The sequence below is a fragment of the Theropithecus gelada genome, chromosome 12 (genome assembly GCF_003255815.1).
Source record: "Theropithecus gelada isolate Dixy chromosome 12, Tgel_1.0, whole genome shotgun sequence".
In the NCBI taxonomy this organism is placed as follows: Eukaryota; Metazoa; Chordata; class Mammalia; order Primates; family Cercopithecidae; genus Theropithecus; species Theropithecus gelada.
Window position 1 is genome coordinate 77,088,955 of NC_037680.1, and position 15,990 is coordinate 77,104,944.

At 43.2% G+C, this 15,990-nt stretch overlaps 1 protein-coding gene across 1 annotated transcript in view; it reads left to right on the top strand.

Annotated features, from left to right (window-relative positions):
- AOX1 (aldehyde oxidase 1) overlaps nt 1-12,568 on the top strand; it is an 88,933-nt gene extending 76,365 nt beyond the window's left edge. Inside the window, exons 29-35 of the mRNA XM_025404993.1 lie at nt 622-696; nt 2,227-2,279; nt 3,465-3,579; nt 7,562-7,627; nt 9,691-9,879; nt 10,648-10,815; nt 11,702-12,568. Of these exons, the coding sequence (XP_025260778.1) occupies nt 622-696; nt 2,227-2,279; nt 3,465-3,579; nt 7,562-7,627; nt 9,691-9,879; nt 10,648-10,815; nt 11,702-11,752 (717 nt within the window). The 3' untranslated portion in view covers nt 11,753-12,568. The remainder of the gene's footprint in view (nt 1-621; nt 697-2,226; nt 2,280-3,464; nt 3,580-7,561; nt 7,628-9,690; nt 9,880-10,647; nt 10,816-11,701) is intronic.
- Nucleotides 12,569-15,990: the final 3,422 nt, after the last annotated feature.

Below are 15,990 nucleotides of genomic sequence, written 5' to 3' on the forward strand. Positions count from 1 at the left end.
GAGCTCCAGAGATGCTGAGAGTTAATCCAACTCCTATCTCCTTCCCCCATCTTGGCCTCAGTCAGTGGTACAGCACCCAGTGGTTCTCCTGTGCTGGGAATGCCACCTCTTTTTCTCCCTCATTCCTGACATTTTTCTAATCAGCAAGTCCTTTCAAGTCTACTCAAAAATGTCTTTGTCTTTCTGTTTCCATATTATGTTAGTATCACGTTGAGACAGACTCCCACCTCTCCCCAGGGCCGATGCAGGACTTCTGTCTCTCCACCACAACTTCATCGCCTTTTGCTCTAGCTTTCTGCTGCCAGAGTGAATTTTCTCACAAAATAAATGTGGCCATGCCATGTCTGAAAGCAATGGTTCGTGATTTTCCAAGAGATTTTTTTTTTTTTATTAAGTCCTGACTTTTTAGCATGGCTTACAAGGCCAGTTCATTCACATACACACACACACACGTGCACACACTTGTATGAAACCTTTGATATCACCTTCATACAGGGTTGGTGTCTTATTTTTCCATGTTCCCTCTTAGATAAGCCTATGGAATGGTACATATTATGTTGTTTTGAATTTGGTGTTTGCATGAAATTAGGATCATAATTTTAATTTAAAAATAATCTCTAGGATGCCTGTCAAACTCTTCTAAAACGCCTCGAACCCATCATCAGCAAGAATCCTAAAGGAACTTGGAAAGACTGGGTGAGAATCAATGTTTCTCTGTATTTTATTTTAGAAGAAAAAGGAGTGGGAGGAGAGCAAGAGCAATATGCATTAATTGAAATCTGTAGAAAGGGCATTTGCAAAGGTACCACCATTGCATAATGATAAATAAAAGGCCTTTGGCTCTTAGCATGTGGAAATCCTATCACAATGTGGTGGAGGAACTCTTGCATCTGGGAAAATTTTCTGTTAGAGAAAAAGATAGTTCTTCTGCCAGAACTCCTATTTTAATCCAGAATTAATTAATGTTTCATCCTATGGAACCTAGGGATTGTCTGGATAATAACTGTACATCTGTTTTTTCTCCTCCTTTGTGTTCTACTATTCCTAAAAGAGAAAAAACAATAGTAGAACCGTTCTGTAAAAGTAAAAAACATACAAGCACTCATTTAGAAATAGGAAACCAAGCCAGTGAGTATCTGTTCATCCAGTAATAGGTACTCAATGGAACGGAAATATTCAACTGCTTCCTTTGATCGGCTTACAATCTAGTTGGAAAAGAAGACACATTCTAAAGTCAACTAACAAACTTTTCGAAGTAATAGGTTATCAACTACCAGATGTTGTGGAACAAATATCCATAAAAACTGGGAGCGTGTGTCACGCTGGCTATTCTAGAATGTCAGTTTTCACAACCTTATGAATACAGGTCTGGGGGAAATAACATTTGAGGATCCCACTTAGAAATGGTTTCTGCTATTCCGTGGAGTAAGGACTCATTTTATAACTCATATTTATGGGATCTGTCTATACTTCCTGGGTATATTTGTTTCTGTCCCCTGCCCCATGCTACCTGAGCCCAGAAAGGCTGAGTCAGTGTGACTGAAGAAAGATGGAGAGAGGTGCAGCGTGGGGAGTAGTTCTCCACCACCATGAAATGCAGCCATGCGGCCTGCTTTCTTCTCTAATGATTGATGCGCTTCTGACCTTCCTTCTTAGACTTAGGGACTTGGACCTAACCCTGATTTTTCTGCATAGTAGTCAACTCTGCACTGCAGAGTCAGGAGACCTTTTGGTGTAAATGGTACAATTTAGCAAAATTATTCCCCTCACCTGAAACAAATGTGCCCAGAAAGGATTGATAGTTCCCATAAATATGGATTATAAAATGAACCCTTACTCTATAGACTGGCAGGAACCTGATATTAAAATTAAGCAGCCAACCAACCATTGTTTTCTAAAATGTCCCATATGAATTGGAAATCTACTACAGATAACCGAGTGAATTTCTTCCTAAGTGGAACATATGTTGATGACTTTAGTCCAGCCTGTAGCATACCACAGCAGGCATTTATTACCATCATAGGTGCTGAACAAATAGCTACAAGGTGTGAACCACAAACGCCTGTAGAAATGGAGAATGCCAAAAGGAATGGATTAATCTGGGTCCTTCCTAGTTACTATTGCTGATAGTTTTATTTAGCAGACAGGGTAAAATTAAAATTGAAGTATTGAGTGATTCTTTCTTTGGGCATCCTTGTTGCAGCATGCTATGCTCTTCCTTCACAGGCACAGACCGCTTTTGATGAAAGCATTAGCCTTTCAGCTGTTGGATACTTCAGGTAAATACTCCCTCCAATCGCTGTGGAGAATGACAGTGGTATCTTGAGGAAGAGTTTCAGTTCCCTTGCAATTTTGGCAAACGTTGACTTTGTACCTTCTATTTACCCATGGTTATAAAGAACATTTAATTGCTGGTATCCAGAAAGACTCCTGTTAGGGAAAATAGGCACACAAAATTCAGCTGAACTGATGATTCTAATCATAGTGGGTGGTATTTTAAGGCTCTCTGGGGTTAGCACTTGGAATACTCAGCAGTTGTTGACTTTTTGTTGAAAACACAATCTACCTCTTAAGAAACAAAGGTGGGGAAATGCAAATTAAACCCATAAGAGGGGTACCATTTTACACCTTCAGGATTGGCAAAAAAGAAATTGGGCCATAACCATGTTACATTAAGATGTGAAACAACAAGAACTCACTGAATCTGGAAAACAGTTTATTAAATTATTTTAATGGAGAGTAAAAGCTGTCTGACAGCAGAGTGATGTAGAGCCTTACCTGGTTTGATCACTTTGCCATTGGTGTGGGAGTCCTGGGCACTGACTCCCTGTCAGGAACAGGCATTGGAAGCATTTTTAATGGCCATCTCCAGGTTGCAGGGCAGCAGAGGAGAGAGGGTAGAGAGTTCTGGAAGCTGCTGACTCATGCTTCTATTTTACCATTAATATTTGTTTGATGTTCTTAAAGATTAGTTAGGAACAGAGCAGGCCATGGAGCTTGATGGTGGGAGACCGAAGTAGAGACAAAGAATGGGAACCATAGGACCTGATCCTTCACACAGAGGGGCAAATTCTGGAGCCAGAAAGATAAACAAAGCAGGAAGCATGCACCTTTGAAATAGCGTTTGGTGTAAAATGAAGGTTGATTTCCCCAAATCAGATGATCCAATATTAGCCAAAAGCAGTAAGATGGACATTCATGAAGTAAGAAGCTAACCTCCAGGAGTAAGGAGGCACCAGTCAGGAGTAGTTAGATATTTTTATCAGACAAAGCAAGTTTTAAAGGAAAAAACTAAATATTTATTTATTCAATGCATTTATCACACATACATTTGGTGCTGGCATATCATTGTACAGGTATATTCCTGTGGTTTGCATAACTCCTCATGAGTCTGTTCAGTCATCATGGTCTGCAATTAGGGGACTTGATCACTTAACAACACTCAAGAATTCTGTTTCCTCCAGAGGTTATGAGTCAGACATAAACTGGGAGAAAGGCGAAGGCCATCCCTTCGAATACTTCGTTTATGGAGCTGCCTGTTCCGAGGTTGAAATAGACTGCCTGACAGGGGATCATAAGGTCAGTACCAGTTGGAAAGGTCTTCAAGTTGCACTTAGGATGCACCTAAATTCCACAGATGCCATCTATCTGAGGAGAGCTGAGTGAGGGGCAGCACCATGCATTTGGCCTAAGGGTGATTCCCCGGATTACCAGAAAAAAATAGAATCCCCACAATTGCCTTGGTGGTCTGGTTGCTGCCATGGAAAACAACTGGTGACCTGTCTTTATTTCCCTGGCTCTTTTAAATGGAATCAGGAAAGAAACTACTTGAAGAAAGCAACATGCTCTAAAGGGGGCTTTCATGTAGACTGTTGGCACAACCAGCAATTCTGACTTCTTATGAGAAATGCCAAAATATATCATTCTTGAAAGATTTCATAGACATCTGTAATCTGCTAACAAGCACCAAGCCAGCCCAGGGCAGGTAGTGGCCACTTTTTTATGTCTTTTTCTCAGCTAGGTCTTGCCTTTTAGAAGTCCAATGTGCTATCCATTGTGCCACAGAGCCGGCTTGGTCTTGCTTTTTAGATAGTTTCAGAGCATCCTTATGCTTTCAAGGGATGCTCTGACGAGATATGCACGCGCACGCGCACGTGCACACACACACACACGCTGTCCCTCTTTCTCTCTCTCTTGCTTTAAAGACTCATAGAATTTCTCCTCTTGTAGCAGAACCTTTGGGAGTAAAAGAAGCCACTTACTGGTCACAGTCAATAACAATGAAAGATCATTGATCCATTAAATGGGACTGTGATACCCTAACAACTGTCATGTGACCAAGCTACCAGTTTAGTGATAATCTCTTCCAAAATGTACCTTGAAGCAAGTTCTAGTTCTTGATATTTATAAATATCCTCTATGCCTGCATTCTTGGATTATGATCCGATTTAAGTTTTCATTTAGTAAGTCCCCAGCATATATATATATATATATATATATATATATATATATATTTTTTTTTTTTTTTTTTTTTTTTTTTGTGAGACAGGCTCGAGTGCAGTGGCGCGATCTCGGCTCACTGCAAGCTCCGCCCCCTGGGTTCACGCCATTCTCCTGCCTCAGCCTCCCAAGTAGCTGGGACTACAGGCGCCCGCCAGCACACCCGGCTAATTTTTTTTGTATTTTTAGTAGAGACGGGGTTTCACCCGTGGTCTCAATCTCCTGACCTCATGATCTGCCCGCCTCAGCCTCCCAAAGTGCTGGAATTACAAGCATGAGCCACCACGCCTGGCCGCATGTATTTTTTAAAACTGTAGTCAACCTAATCTCTGAAACTATGGTCACCTTTATTGAACCTGCCTTTTCAAGTATCTGACCTGTCTGGTTCTAACTCAGACTGGATCTCTATAGGGTAACCTTGGACTAGGGCAAAACAGTGGTCACTCTGAGCATGGTTTTGTGTTAGAGTAGCAGCCCAACACTACTAGGGAGCGGGTTCTTGCATAGAACTGATTTCTGTTTGTTTGTTTGTTTGTTTTTGAGACAGAATTTCACTCTCTCACCCAGGCTAGAGTGCAGTGGCTTGATCTTGACTTACTGCAATATCTGCCTCCCGGGTTTAAGTGATTCTCGTGCCTCAGCCTCCCAAGTAGCTGGGATTACAGACTGCGCCACCACACCCAGCTAATTTTTGTATTTTTAGTAGAGACGTTTCACCATGTTGCCCAGGCTGGTCTCAAACTCTTGGCCTTCAAGTGATCCGCCCACCTTGGCCTCCCAAAGTGCTGAGATTATAGGTGTGAGCCACTGAGCCCTGCCCATATAAGTAATTTCTAAATTCCTTCTCCCTCAAAGCAAAAGTTGGTAAAAATTTAGTCATATGGATTTTCTTATATTCCTATATATGCCTTGTCCTTGTTAAGATCCAAGAACAATAATTAGCCTAGTATGAAATTTTAAGGCATGTTCCTATAACTTATTTGAATGATCTTAGGGGATGTGCCTTATAGTCTCATCAGATGCCTTCATAAAAGCTAAATCTCAGCTCAGGTTGGTGTCACTGCTAGGCAAAGGGCTAGAATGTGACATTCTACCAGGGGCCTTTCCCAAAGGCCTGTTTCTCAGCCATTCTCCTGTTGATAGAATTGCCCTTATTCCAGCAAAGTTTTCCTCACTTTGAACTTACATCTAAATATCAGTTATCTGTTCTTCTACAGCAAATTACCCCCAAACTTAGTGCTGAAAACAGTGGATGCTCATTAGCTCACACCACTTCTGAGGGGCAGGCCTCCGGGAGTGGCTCGTCTGGGTGATTCTGCCTGAGGCTTCAGTCAAGCTGTGGCTGGGGTGCAACAGTCATCTCAAGGCTCAGTGGGGACAGGAGAATCCTATTCCACCTCCCTCCATCATAGCATTGTTGACAGGAGGCCTCGGCTCCTCACTGGCTGTTGGCCAGATGCCTCCATTCTTTGTCATGTGGACAGCTGTCTGTAGGCTGCCTGAGTGTCCTCAGGACATGACAACTGGCTTCCTCCAGAGAGACCAGCCCAAGAGAAAAAGAGAGCGTGAGCAAGCGAGAGAGTACCTGAGACAGAAGCCCAGCTTTATAACCTAACTCAGAGTGACTACTGTCACCTCTGCCATAGCCTATTGGTCACACAGGCTGGCCTGGTAGAGTAGAGGAGGAGACTACATATGGATGTGAATGCCAGTAGGTGAGGGTTATCCAGAGCCATCTTTGAGGCAGCCTACCACAACCTAGATCCACTATCTCCAGCCCTAGCAAAAGACACGACAGACAGTGCTAAGCCTACAGCTTTGTGGGTTGTTTTTTTCTGTTTTGAGGTGGAGTCTTGCTCTGTTGCCCAGGCTGGAATGCAGTGGCACCATCTCAGTTCACTGCAGCCTCTGCCTCCTGAGTTCAAGTGATTCTCGTGCCTCAGCCTCCTGAGTAGCTGGGACTACAGGCATGTGCCAGCACCCCTGGCTAATTTTTGTATTTTTAGTAGAGATGGTGTTTCACCATGTTGGCCAGGCTGGTCTCGAACTCTTGTCCTAAAGTGATCTGCCCCCACTTGACCTCCCAAAGTGCTGGGATTACAGGCATGAGCCAGCCCCACCAACCTAAGCCCACAGCTTTGAAAGCAGAAACTTCACTAACACTGAAGACTTTAGAGCTCCTCCTCTCACCTCCAGCTGAGGCCACTTATCTCCTGGAAGACCAGTCTTGCTGACTGATGTCAAAGAGGATTTTACATTTTACTGTGTCTTTAAATAAGAGATGTGAGTTCCTGAAGTTTTATTATTGTCAAACATTCCAATCATTATCTAGTTTTCAAATGCTAGATGAAAGTCCTAGATCAAATAAGGAAACTCTTGCATTTATTTTGTTCAATTAGTAATTATAAGTACAATCTGTTAGTCATGGCAGAGAACATTACATCACATTTTTAAAAAAATGTATGGACTTGCTGGAAAGCAATGGTGTTACTAACACTCTGGCTGGGCCTGCTGTGCTTCTCCTCATTAGTAGGTTATCAGGAGCAAGTTGTAGTGTCAACTTTATTCTCTTCTCTGCTCCAAAAATGAAAATGGGAGATTTTCAGATGACAATTCAAAGACTTTTTTGTGGATGCACCCTGAACTCTGTGGTTCAGTAAACATTCCTCAGCCAGTTGTATCTGGCTGTTGGGTTGCATGTTAGCCATTAAGCTTTGCAACTAGGATCGTGAGGGCCATAGATGTTTTCTTTTGTTGTATCATATATTTCTCAATCTGTTGCATCATCCAGCTTGAATCAAAATCAAGTAAATATTTTTTTCTCCTATTATTTCCAAGAAAAAAAGACAGTGCTTCAGCTGGCTAAGAGTATTTGTATAATTTTGAAAGTTTTATATAACAAACTTTGTCATATAAGAAAATCTTTGTTGCTTCTTTTGAAATGACATGGCTCCAAGAAAGGCTTTATACCAAAGTCAGCCTGGCAGGAAGTATTCCTCAGCTTCTTCTCCCTAAGTTATCCTCATTAAAATAAATATTTTAACTTTTTTTTTCTTACTAGAACATCAGAACAGACATTGTCATGGATGTTGGCTGCAGTATAAATCCAGCCATTGACATAGGCCAGGTATGTGTAACTGATATGTCTCACTTTCTATTTGTAAAAGCCAAAAGTGCAGTGGGGTCTGCAGGGGAGCATTCCATCAGGCTTATTCATCATCTTATTTTTCTACCCCTTTAGTCAACTCTATTCAGACCAGCTGCAAAGCTCAAATGTCTTACTGTTTAAAAGGGGGAAGGAAATAAAGTGTTTTCAGTAGCTTTTGAAGAAACATACAATCTGTGACTAGGGAGCTTGAATGAGGCAAGACCAAGCCTAGAGGTGACCGATGAGCTCCAAACTTCTGGGACATACGTAGAGTTAGTGCCCAGTGCTGAGCCTTAGCCACACAATGGGCTTCAGCTTCGAGGAGTTTGAAGTTTGCTGGAATCACAAGCCTCAAGTCATTAGAGCAGTAGCTATTGATAGGCAGCCTGTAGTGCTGGATTCTACCCACAGACATTTTCAAATTTAAATTTGAAATAGTTGAAAAGATTGGAAAGTCATAAACATCTAGTTTCTCCTGAAAACAGAAAATTTGCCCACACTGCATCTGCATTTCCACGAGCGAAAAGTCGGTGGGCTGCACCTCTAGAGTCCCACACTCTCCAATGAGACCCACACTCTCCAGGACCCACCTGGAATCTTCACATACTGGCTTTACGTATATCCAACCTGGAGGCAATTCAGCTCATTACCTCTGATTTAGGGCACCATCTAGTGTCCCCTCCCCCTCCACTCCCCGCCCCCACCATCATGACATTGTGTTATTGGCAAATGGGAAGAATCTCTGGTGTGGAGAAGTCAAAGGAGGCTTAGGGAGGAAGTGGGTGTGGACCAGGTTGTCAAGGAAAGAATGAGAAACAACATTTGGGGTGAAAGAACAGTGGAGGTCTCTACTAAGAAATACAAAAAATAGCCGGGCGAGGTGGCAGCGCCTGTAGTCCCAGCTACTCGGGAGGCTGAGGCCGGAGAATGGCGTGAACCCGGGAGGCGGAGCTTGCAGTGAGCTGAGATCCGGCCACTGCACTCCAGCCTGGGCGACAGCGCGAGACTCCGTCTCAAAAAAAAAAAAAAAAAAAAAGAACAGTGGAGGAAGTCACCCTACAGAAACAGGGAATTTAGCATGCCTGTTCATGGCTGCTGATCAGGCCAGGGCGGATGACTATGGGGAAGGCCTGTGTGGGAGGGTGGGCCATGAGGAGGGAGTTGGAGAGCAGAAGAGGGCTGGGGACTGCCAGGGGTGGGTGGAGGGCTTTTAGAGACAAGACTTCACTTAGTGGGGATGGACTGGAGTTTTTGGAAGATTGATCTAAAATCAGAGTCCAGAGATGTGAGGCTAGCCACCTTGTGGGCAAGGAGGTGGGATGAGACAATGGGACTGTAGCTTTCACTAGCACTCTGGGGTCTCTGGACACATCCGTCAAGGGGGTTTGTCTGCCTCATGGGCAAAAAAAAAAGAGGGTGCTTAGGCTCCAGGCTCTGTGAAGACTCTTCCCGAGCACTCATTTCAATGGCCAAACCAAGATCAGAACCCAAGTCCTTTGACTTTGAACTTCTTTTTTTTTAATTATTTTTATTTATTATTATTATTATTTGAGACGAAGTTTTGCTTTTGTTGCCCGGGCTGGAATACAATGGTGTGATCTTGGCTCACCACAACCTCCGCCTCCCAGGTTCAAGCAATTCTCCTGCCTCAGCCTCCCAAGTAGCTGGAATTATAGGCATGAACCACCACACCCAGCTAATTTGTTTTGTGTTTTTAGTAGAGACGGGGTTTCTCTACGTTAGTCAGGCTGGTCTCAAACTCCCGGCCGCAGGTGATCTGCCCGCCTCAGCTTCCCAAAGTGCTGGGATTACAGGTGTGAGCCACCGTGCCCAGCAGACTTTGAACTTCTTTTAACTTAATGCTGCACAAGATGTTTAAAATGGCTTTTAGGTAAACTTTCAGCAACATGCTCCAAGACACCCTGAAAACACTCTTAAATTACAATTTTAAAATTCAAACAAACAACATGAAGTTGAAATGCTACTTACTGTTGACTGTGTTTTCTCATACGTGGAAATTCTTTTTTTTGTTCTTGCCTCAGATTGAAGGTGCATTTATTCAAGGCATGGGACTTTATACAATAGAAGAACTGAATTATTCTCCCCAGGGCGTTCTGCACACTCGTGGTCCAGACCAATATAAAATCCCTGCCATCTGTGACACACCCACAGAGTTTCACATTTCTTTGTTGCCTCCCTCTGAAAACTCAAATACTCTTTATTCATCTAAGGTAAGTGACGCTCTACGGGTAAATATGCATGTTTATATGATACCTGTTGGGTGACAGGAGGGCTACATTCGTCTCTTGACTGTTTGGGATTTTTACCAGGATTGCAGAAGAAAAATTCTTATTAAACATTTTAATTCTAATCTAACATCATGATAAAAATTTTTAGTATTCCAAATCTTAGAACTTAACATCAACTATTGCCATCAGGTTCTGTCTAATTTTTTACCTTGCAATAATCATCTTCATGCCTAATAATCATCTTCTGTATGTAAGTCATTTCCTTAGGCTAGAATTCTAAGAATGGGAATACTGGATCAAAAGATTAAATTACTTTTTGAAACAAAACCATTACATAGGCCGGGTGCAGTGGCTCATGCCTGTAATCCCAGCACTTTGGGAGACCGAGGCGGGCAGATCACCCGAGTCCAAGAGTTCGAGACCAGCCTGGCCAACCTGGTGAAACCTCATCTCTGCTAAAAATACAAAAAAATAGCCAGGTGTGGTGGTGCATGTCTATAATTGCAGCTACTCGGAGACTGAGGAAGGAGAATAGCTCAAACCTGGGAGGCAGAGGTTGCAGTGAGCCGAGATCGTGTCACTGCACTCCAGTGTCATGCTTGGGCAACAGAGCCAGACTCTGTCTCAAAAAAAAAAAAAAAATTACATATGTAGTATGTAATATTTTTATATATGCACATATGCTATAAATATGCATATATATGTAGAGTGAGAGAGAGGTATAATCTAGCTGGCATGCTTCCCTTCAAGGGTCTGGGAGAGTCAGGGGTGTTCCTGGGGTGTTCCGTGTTTTTCGCTATCCATGATGCGGTGAGTGCAGCACGACGGGAGAGAGGCCTGCACGGACCCTTGAGCCTTAATAGTCCGCTGACCCCGGAGAAGATTAGGATGGCCTGTGAAGACAAGTTCACAAAAATGGTATGTTCTACATAGTAGAAAAAAAAATAGTGATCATAAAATTCTGAATTTTTGGCCTCTGTTCTTGTGGTAAGGTTTTGTGAACCCACTGCTGTGGCTTTTCTTGCCAGAAAAGGTGATGGGAAACATGGGGGCATTTGAGCAGACGTGCAGAGGGGTCCTTGAATTTGTACCCCTCGGGTTGCATTTTTTCATCAGCCTGGCCCTCCGTGGCTCCACTCTATACTGTTTGACAAAAGAAGGTTCATTCCCATTAGTTTTATGTTCCTCTCCTGTTTTGCTCCCTTCCTAGGACATCTTGGTCAGGAACAGAAGTTCAGGAACTGTGCCCTGAACCTAGGACACCCAGGCCAGGAGTATAGGCCCCTCTGACAGTCTGCCTCCACCCCAATCCCAAAAGGGCACCAGGAAAGTATGCTAGCAGGAACCTCTCCCCTCTGGCAACAGCGCCCATGCCGAGCAGACATCTCTACCCTCCTTTGATATTTTCAGGGACAGCGTTTTTAATTGTGGCAGAAAGTCATGCTATTCACAGTTACCACCCTGACTTAGACTGAGGGGAAAGACCCCCATCCTCCACTTACACTGGCTCTTTGTGGTATCCTTCATGGTTTTCCCTAAGCCCCCCACACGTTGCTTCTTCTACTCTGGAGAAACAGAGACCCACCCCACTTTTCACTGGGTGGTCTTCAAGCGTGAGATGATAAACCCAGGAGTTCCCCAGTCCTCCCCTGGCTTCCTCCGCACCTCGCAGGCTGCTGTTCCCTGACCTGTCAGGGCCCTGGTTGCCCTCTGCTGGTGTTTAACCTACTTTATGTTCTGCTATTTTTCACCTAAGTCACAAACATTTCCCAGGTTTGAACATCCAAATTTGTTTTTATTCTAGATTCCGAGAGATGAGCCTGGGTCCTGTGTTCCTTGGAATGTACCCATCTGAATCAAATGCAAACTTCTGGAGAAAATGGAGTGCCTCTTCCCAGATGGCAATCTGTCCTATCTCTGTGCTGGAAGACACTAGATCTGAAAGACACAGTTTCCACAGCTCAGAAATCATCCCACAGTGTTGCTTTTCTATGGAGCTGATTTAAAGTATTCCATTTAGATTTGATAGATATGTTTAAGCAATCTATAAATCATTTGCAATGTTATAAACACTAATTGGTTTCCTCTAGGGTGATATTTGCCATTACTCTGTCTCTCTGATCCATCCAGCTAAATGGAATAGATGATGACTTGCATATGACTCATACTTGGCTTGTATCCACCAACAGAAATTATACCATACAGTGAAAGGCAATTTTCTAAATAATTTCATTACTAATATGAACTGTGAAGTTGTCATTTTTTCATTTGTCCCTTTCTGCTGTCACCTTCCTCTTGTCAGAATGAATATAGACACTGTATCTAAGTGGGACCAAAGGAAAAAGAGCAAACTTTCACCAAAGTTTTCATGAAAACCGAAAAGCTTTAAAGGTTACTATCAAGAAATTGAAAGGAAACCCACAGAATAGCATAAAATATTTGTGAGTCACATATTTGATAAAGGTCTTATAACCAGAGATATGAAGAGCTCTTACAACTCAATAAAAGGCAAGTCATTTAAAAATAAGCAAAAGAATTGCTGGATGGTATGGTAGTTCTATTTTTAGTTTTTACCCTAACTACTCTTACTTGATCATTTAACATTCTATGTGTGTAACAAAATATCACATACGTAAATATTATGTATCAATAAAATTTTTTAATGGGCAAAGGATTTGAGTAGACATCTCTCCAAAGAAGATATATAAATGGCTAGTAAACATATAAAAATATGCTCAATTTCATTAGTCATTAAGGAAATGCAAATCAAAACCACAATGAGCCACTGTTTTATATGCACTGGGATGGTTGTAATCAAAATGATGGACAGCAGTAAGTATTGGCTAGGATAGGGAAAAATGGGAACACTTACCCATTGCAGGGGGCAGTGTAGAATGGTGTAGATACTGTGGAAAACAGTTCAGCATTTCCTCAAGGAGTTTAACATAGTTAACATAGAAGTTAAACATAGAATTACCATAATCTTAGGTATATACCCAAGAGAATTTAAAATATATATTCACACAAAAATTGTATACATAACTGTTCATAGCATTATTCATAGTATCCCAGAAGTGGAAACAACTCAGATTTCCATCAACTAATAAAATGTGGTATATCCATATAAGAGAGTTTTATTTGGCCATATAAAGAAATAAAGCACTATTACATGTGGCAACATGGATAAACTTTGAAAACATTGTCTAAATGAAAGAAGCCAGGCACAAAAGGCCGCATATTATGTGATTCCATCTACACAAAATGTCCAGAACAGGCAAATTCACAAAGACACAAAGTAGATTAATGGCCGCCAGAGGCTTCTAGGACCACAGACTGCTAATGGGCATGGGGTTCCTTCTTGGGGTGAGAAAAATGTTCTATAATGAGTGGTGATAATTTTACAACATGTGAATATACTAAAAACCACTGAATTGTACATTTTATAAAGGTGAGAGTTTTATGGTGTGTGAATTATACCTCAATTTTTAAAAAAGTATCTGTGGAGAGAAACAGAAAATGTGGGAAAGATTGAGAAGTTGTGAGAATCAAGAAGTCTATCCCAATCAATGGCTTTCCAAAAACATGGAAGCCTGAAAGGGAGGCTAAATAGCAAGGCACAGTCAAGGAAAAACTCCATTTCCATTAACAGCAGAGAGAAGTCACGTGGATCTCTCCCTTTAAGAGCAGATTTTCTCATCTATACCACGAGTATTTATAGAGCATTTTACTCTGTGCCAGGCACTGTACTAGGCACTTGGGATTTATCAGCAAACAAAATAGAGATCCCTGTCCTTGGGAAGATCCTATTCTGGTAAGGGCAGACAGAAAAAAATTAAAAATAATAACAAGTAAATTACGGGAGTATGGTTGATGCTTGAGTGCTAAGGGAAGAAGTAGAAGTGGAGCAGGTTAAGGCCAGTGGAGAGTGATACAGGTAGCAGGTTGTGGTTAGAATAGGTCAGAGAAAGCCCACCTGAGGAAATGAGAATGGAGGCTGTGAGCTAAGCAGGTATCTGGAGGAAGAGCATTAGAGCAGAGTCTCTTGCGAGCAAGTGCTCCTGGCCTGTTTGTGGAGCAGCAGTGGGGCCCATGTGGCTAGCACAGAGCCAGGGATCGGGGAAGCCATGTAGAACCTGGGGGCTGTTATAAAGACTTGAGCTTTTAATCTAAGTGGCTGCAGAACAGAAAAGTGAAGTGGACTTGCTTCTGTTGCACAGGATTGCCCTGGATGCCGTGCTGACACAGGTCGTGGGAGGGCAAAGGTCGAGGGTAGACACCTCCTTTCTGTCCCTTCTCCAACTCCTTCCCCTCCAACCCACCTCTGTAAATGATGGAATTCTCGAGAGAGCCACAGGCCATCTTTCCCAGGCTCTCTTCCTGGTGGGTGACCTCCTTTACTCCCGTGGCTGGGGGTAACTCTCTTGCTTAAGCTCTGGCTCTGTAAACCCAACTCTTGCTTTTCATTGCCACTTGGATGTTTCAAGGCTGCATATTACATGATTCCATCTATACAACATGTCCTCAAATGTGTCCCAAGCAGATCTCCTCATCTGCACAGCCGTCCACAGGTTGCTAGGCCAGAAATGGGGAAATGATCTGAGGCGCTCTCTTCTCTTTGTGCACACATCTATTCAGGCACAAAATCCTGTCAATCTCACATCAAAGACGGTTCCTGAATCTGCCTCTTCCTCTCTTTATTTCTATAGCCACTATGTTACTCCAAGCCACCTTCATTTCCCCCCTGACTATTGCAATAATCCCCTCCTGATTTCCCTGCATTCATTTTGCTTCCCTTCCAACCATTCTCACATTGAAGCCAAATATATATATGAATTTTATGGGCATGCACACATGCACATGCACACATAAAATCATTATGTTACATTCTTGCCTAAAACCCTTCAATTGCTTCCTATTCATCTCAGTAGAACAATGTCCCAAATCCCTAAGCTGGCACCTGCACCCTAGCTTATCTAGCCCCAGCCTGTCTCTCCAGCGTTGGCTCATGATCCCTTCCCTTTTCCTGTCTGGGTTTCCTATTGTAGCTCTCTCTCTGGAGCCTTTGCCTGTGTCCTCTGTCTGGAGGGTTCTATCACTTTTACACCTCCTTGGGTCTGACTGCCACTATCCAGTACTGCTCTGCAGTTACAGGCACAAAAGTCACTTGAGGATCTTGTGAAAACACAAGTCATAAGATCAGGTGAGCAGAAGCTATAGAGTAAGAAGGAAGCAGAACGTCCAGAACCAAGCAGGAGCAGGAGCACGAGCAGGAGGAACAAGCCAGCAGCAGGAGCAGGTACCCCAGACACAGTGACCCATGCCGGTGCTTCAGCATCTCTCCCTCCACTCACACCTAGAGCTGCTAGGCAGAGTGGAGGGGTCCTTAAGCTGATGGAGAAGGAAAAAGATAGAGCTGGGTTCACAAGAGGGTTAGCTCCATACCTGGGTACAATCCAGATATACAGTGTAGGCAGTATAGCCCCTCTTAGAGGTGGCAAGGGGAAATTTTCCCAATGGGCAGGGCTTTGGGGAGCACACCGATTATCCACATTATGTGGAAAACAGGAGTGGCCCAACCCAAGGTTAGGATATACGTGGAACAAATGGTTTGGCCAGCTGGTCAAGGGCCTGGGTGTGGGGGGTGATATTACAAGACAGGGGACAAGATGGCATATGAATGGGCATATGGAAGTGGGCATGATGTGTGAAGATTTTTGTATCACAGGTTAGCACCCAGAAGGAAGCTCCCACTGTAAAAGAGTTGCTAAACAATTAAGTGGACCAAATGACATGGCCATATGACATTAGCCAACTCTGTCATCCATCACCCCAGTCAGTGCTGACCCAACGGTGTCAGGGACGGAGGCCGTGCACGGGCCTGACAGCATGGGCTCCCACTTGCCATGTAGCTGCTGCTGATGCCTGACATCCAATCTGCTCCCAACACAGACCAAAGCTGGTCCTCAATTTGACACCATCCCTCCAGGAGAGCAACTGGCCAGTTGGTAGCAAACTGACTACACTAAACCCTTTCCATTCTGGAAGGGGCAATGATTCACTTTAACGTTTTCTGGGTAAAGGTTTGCCTTTCCT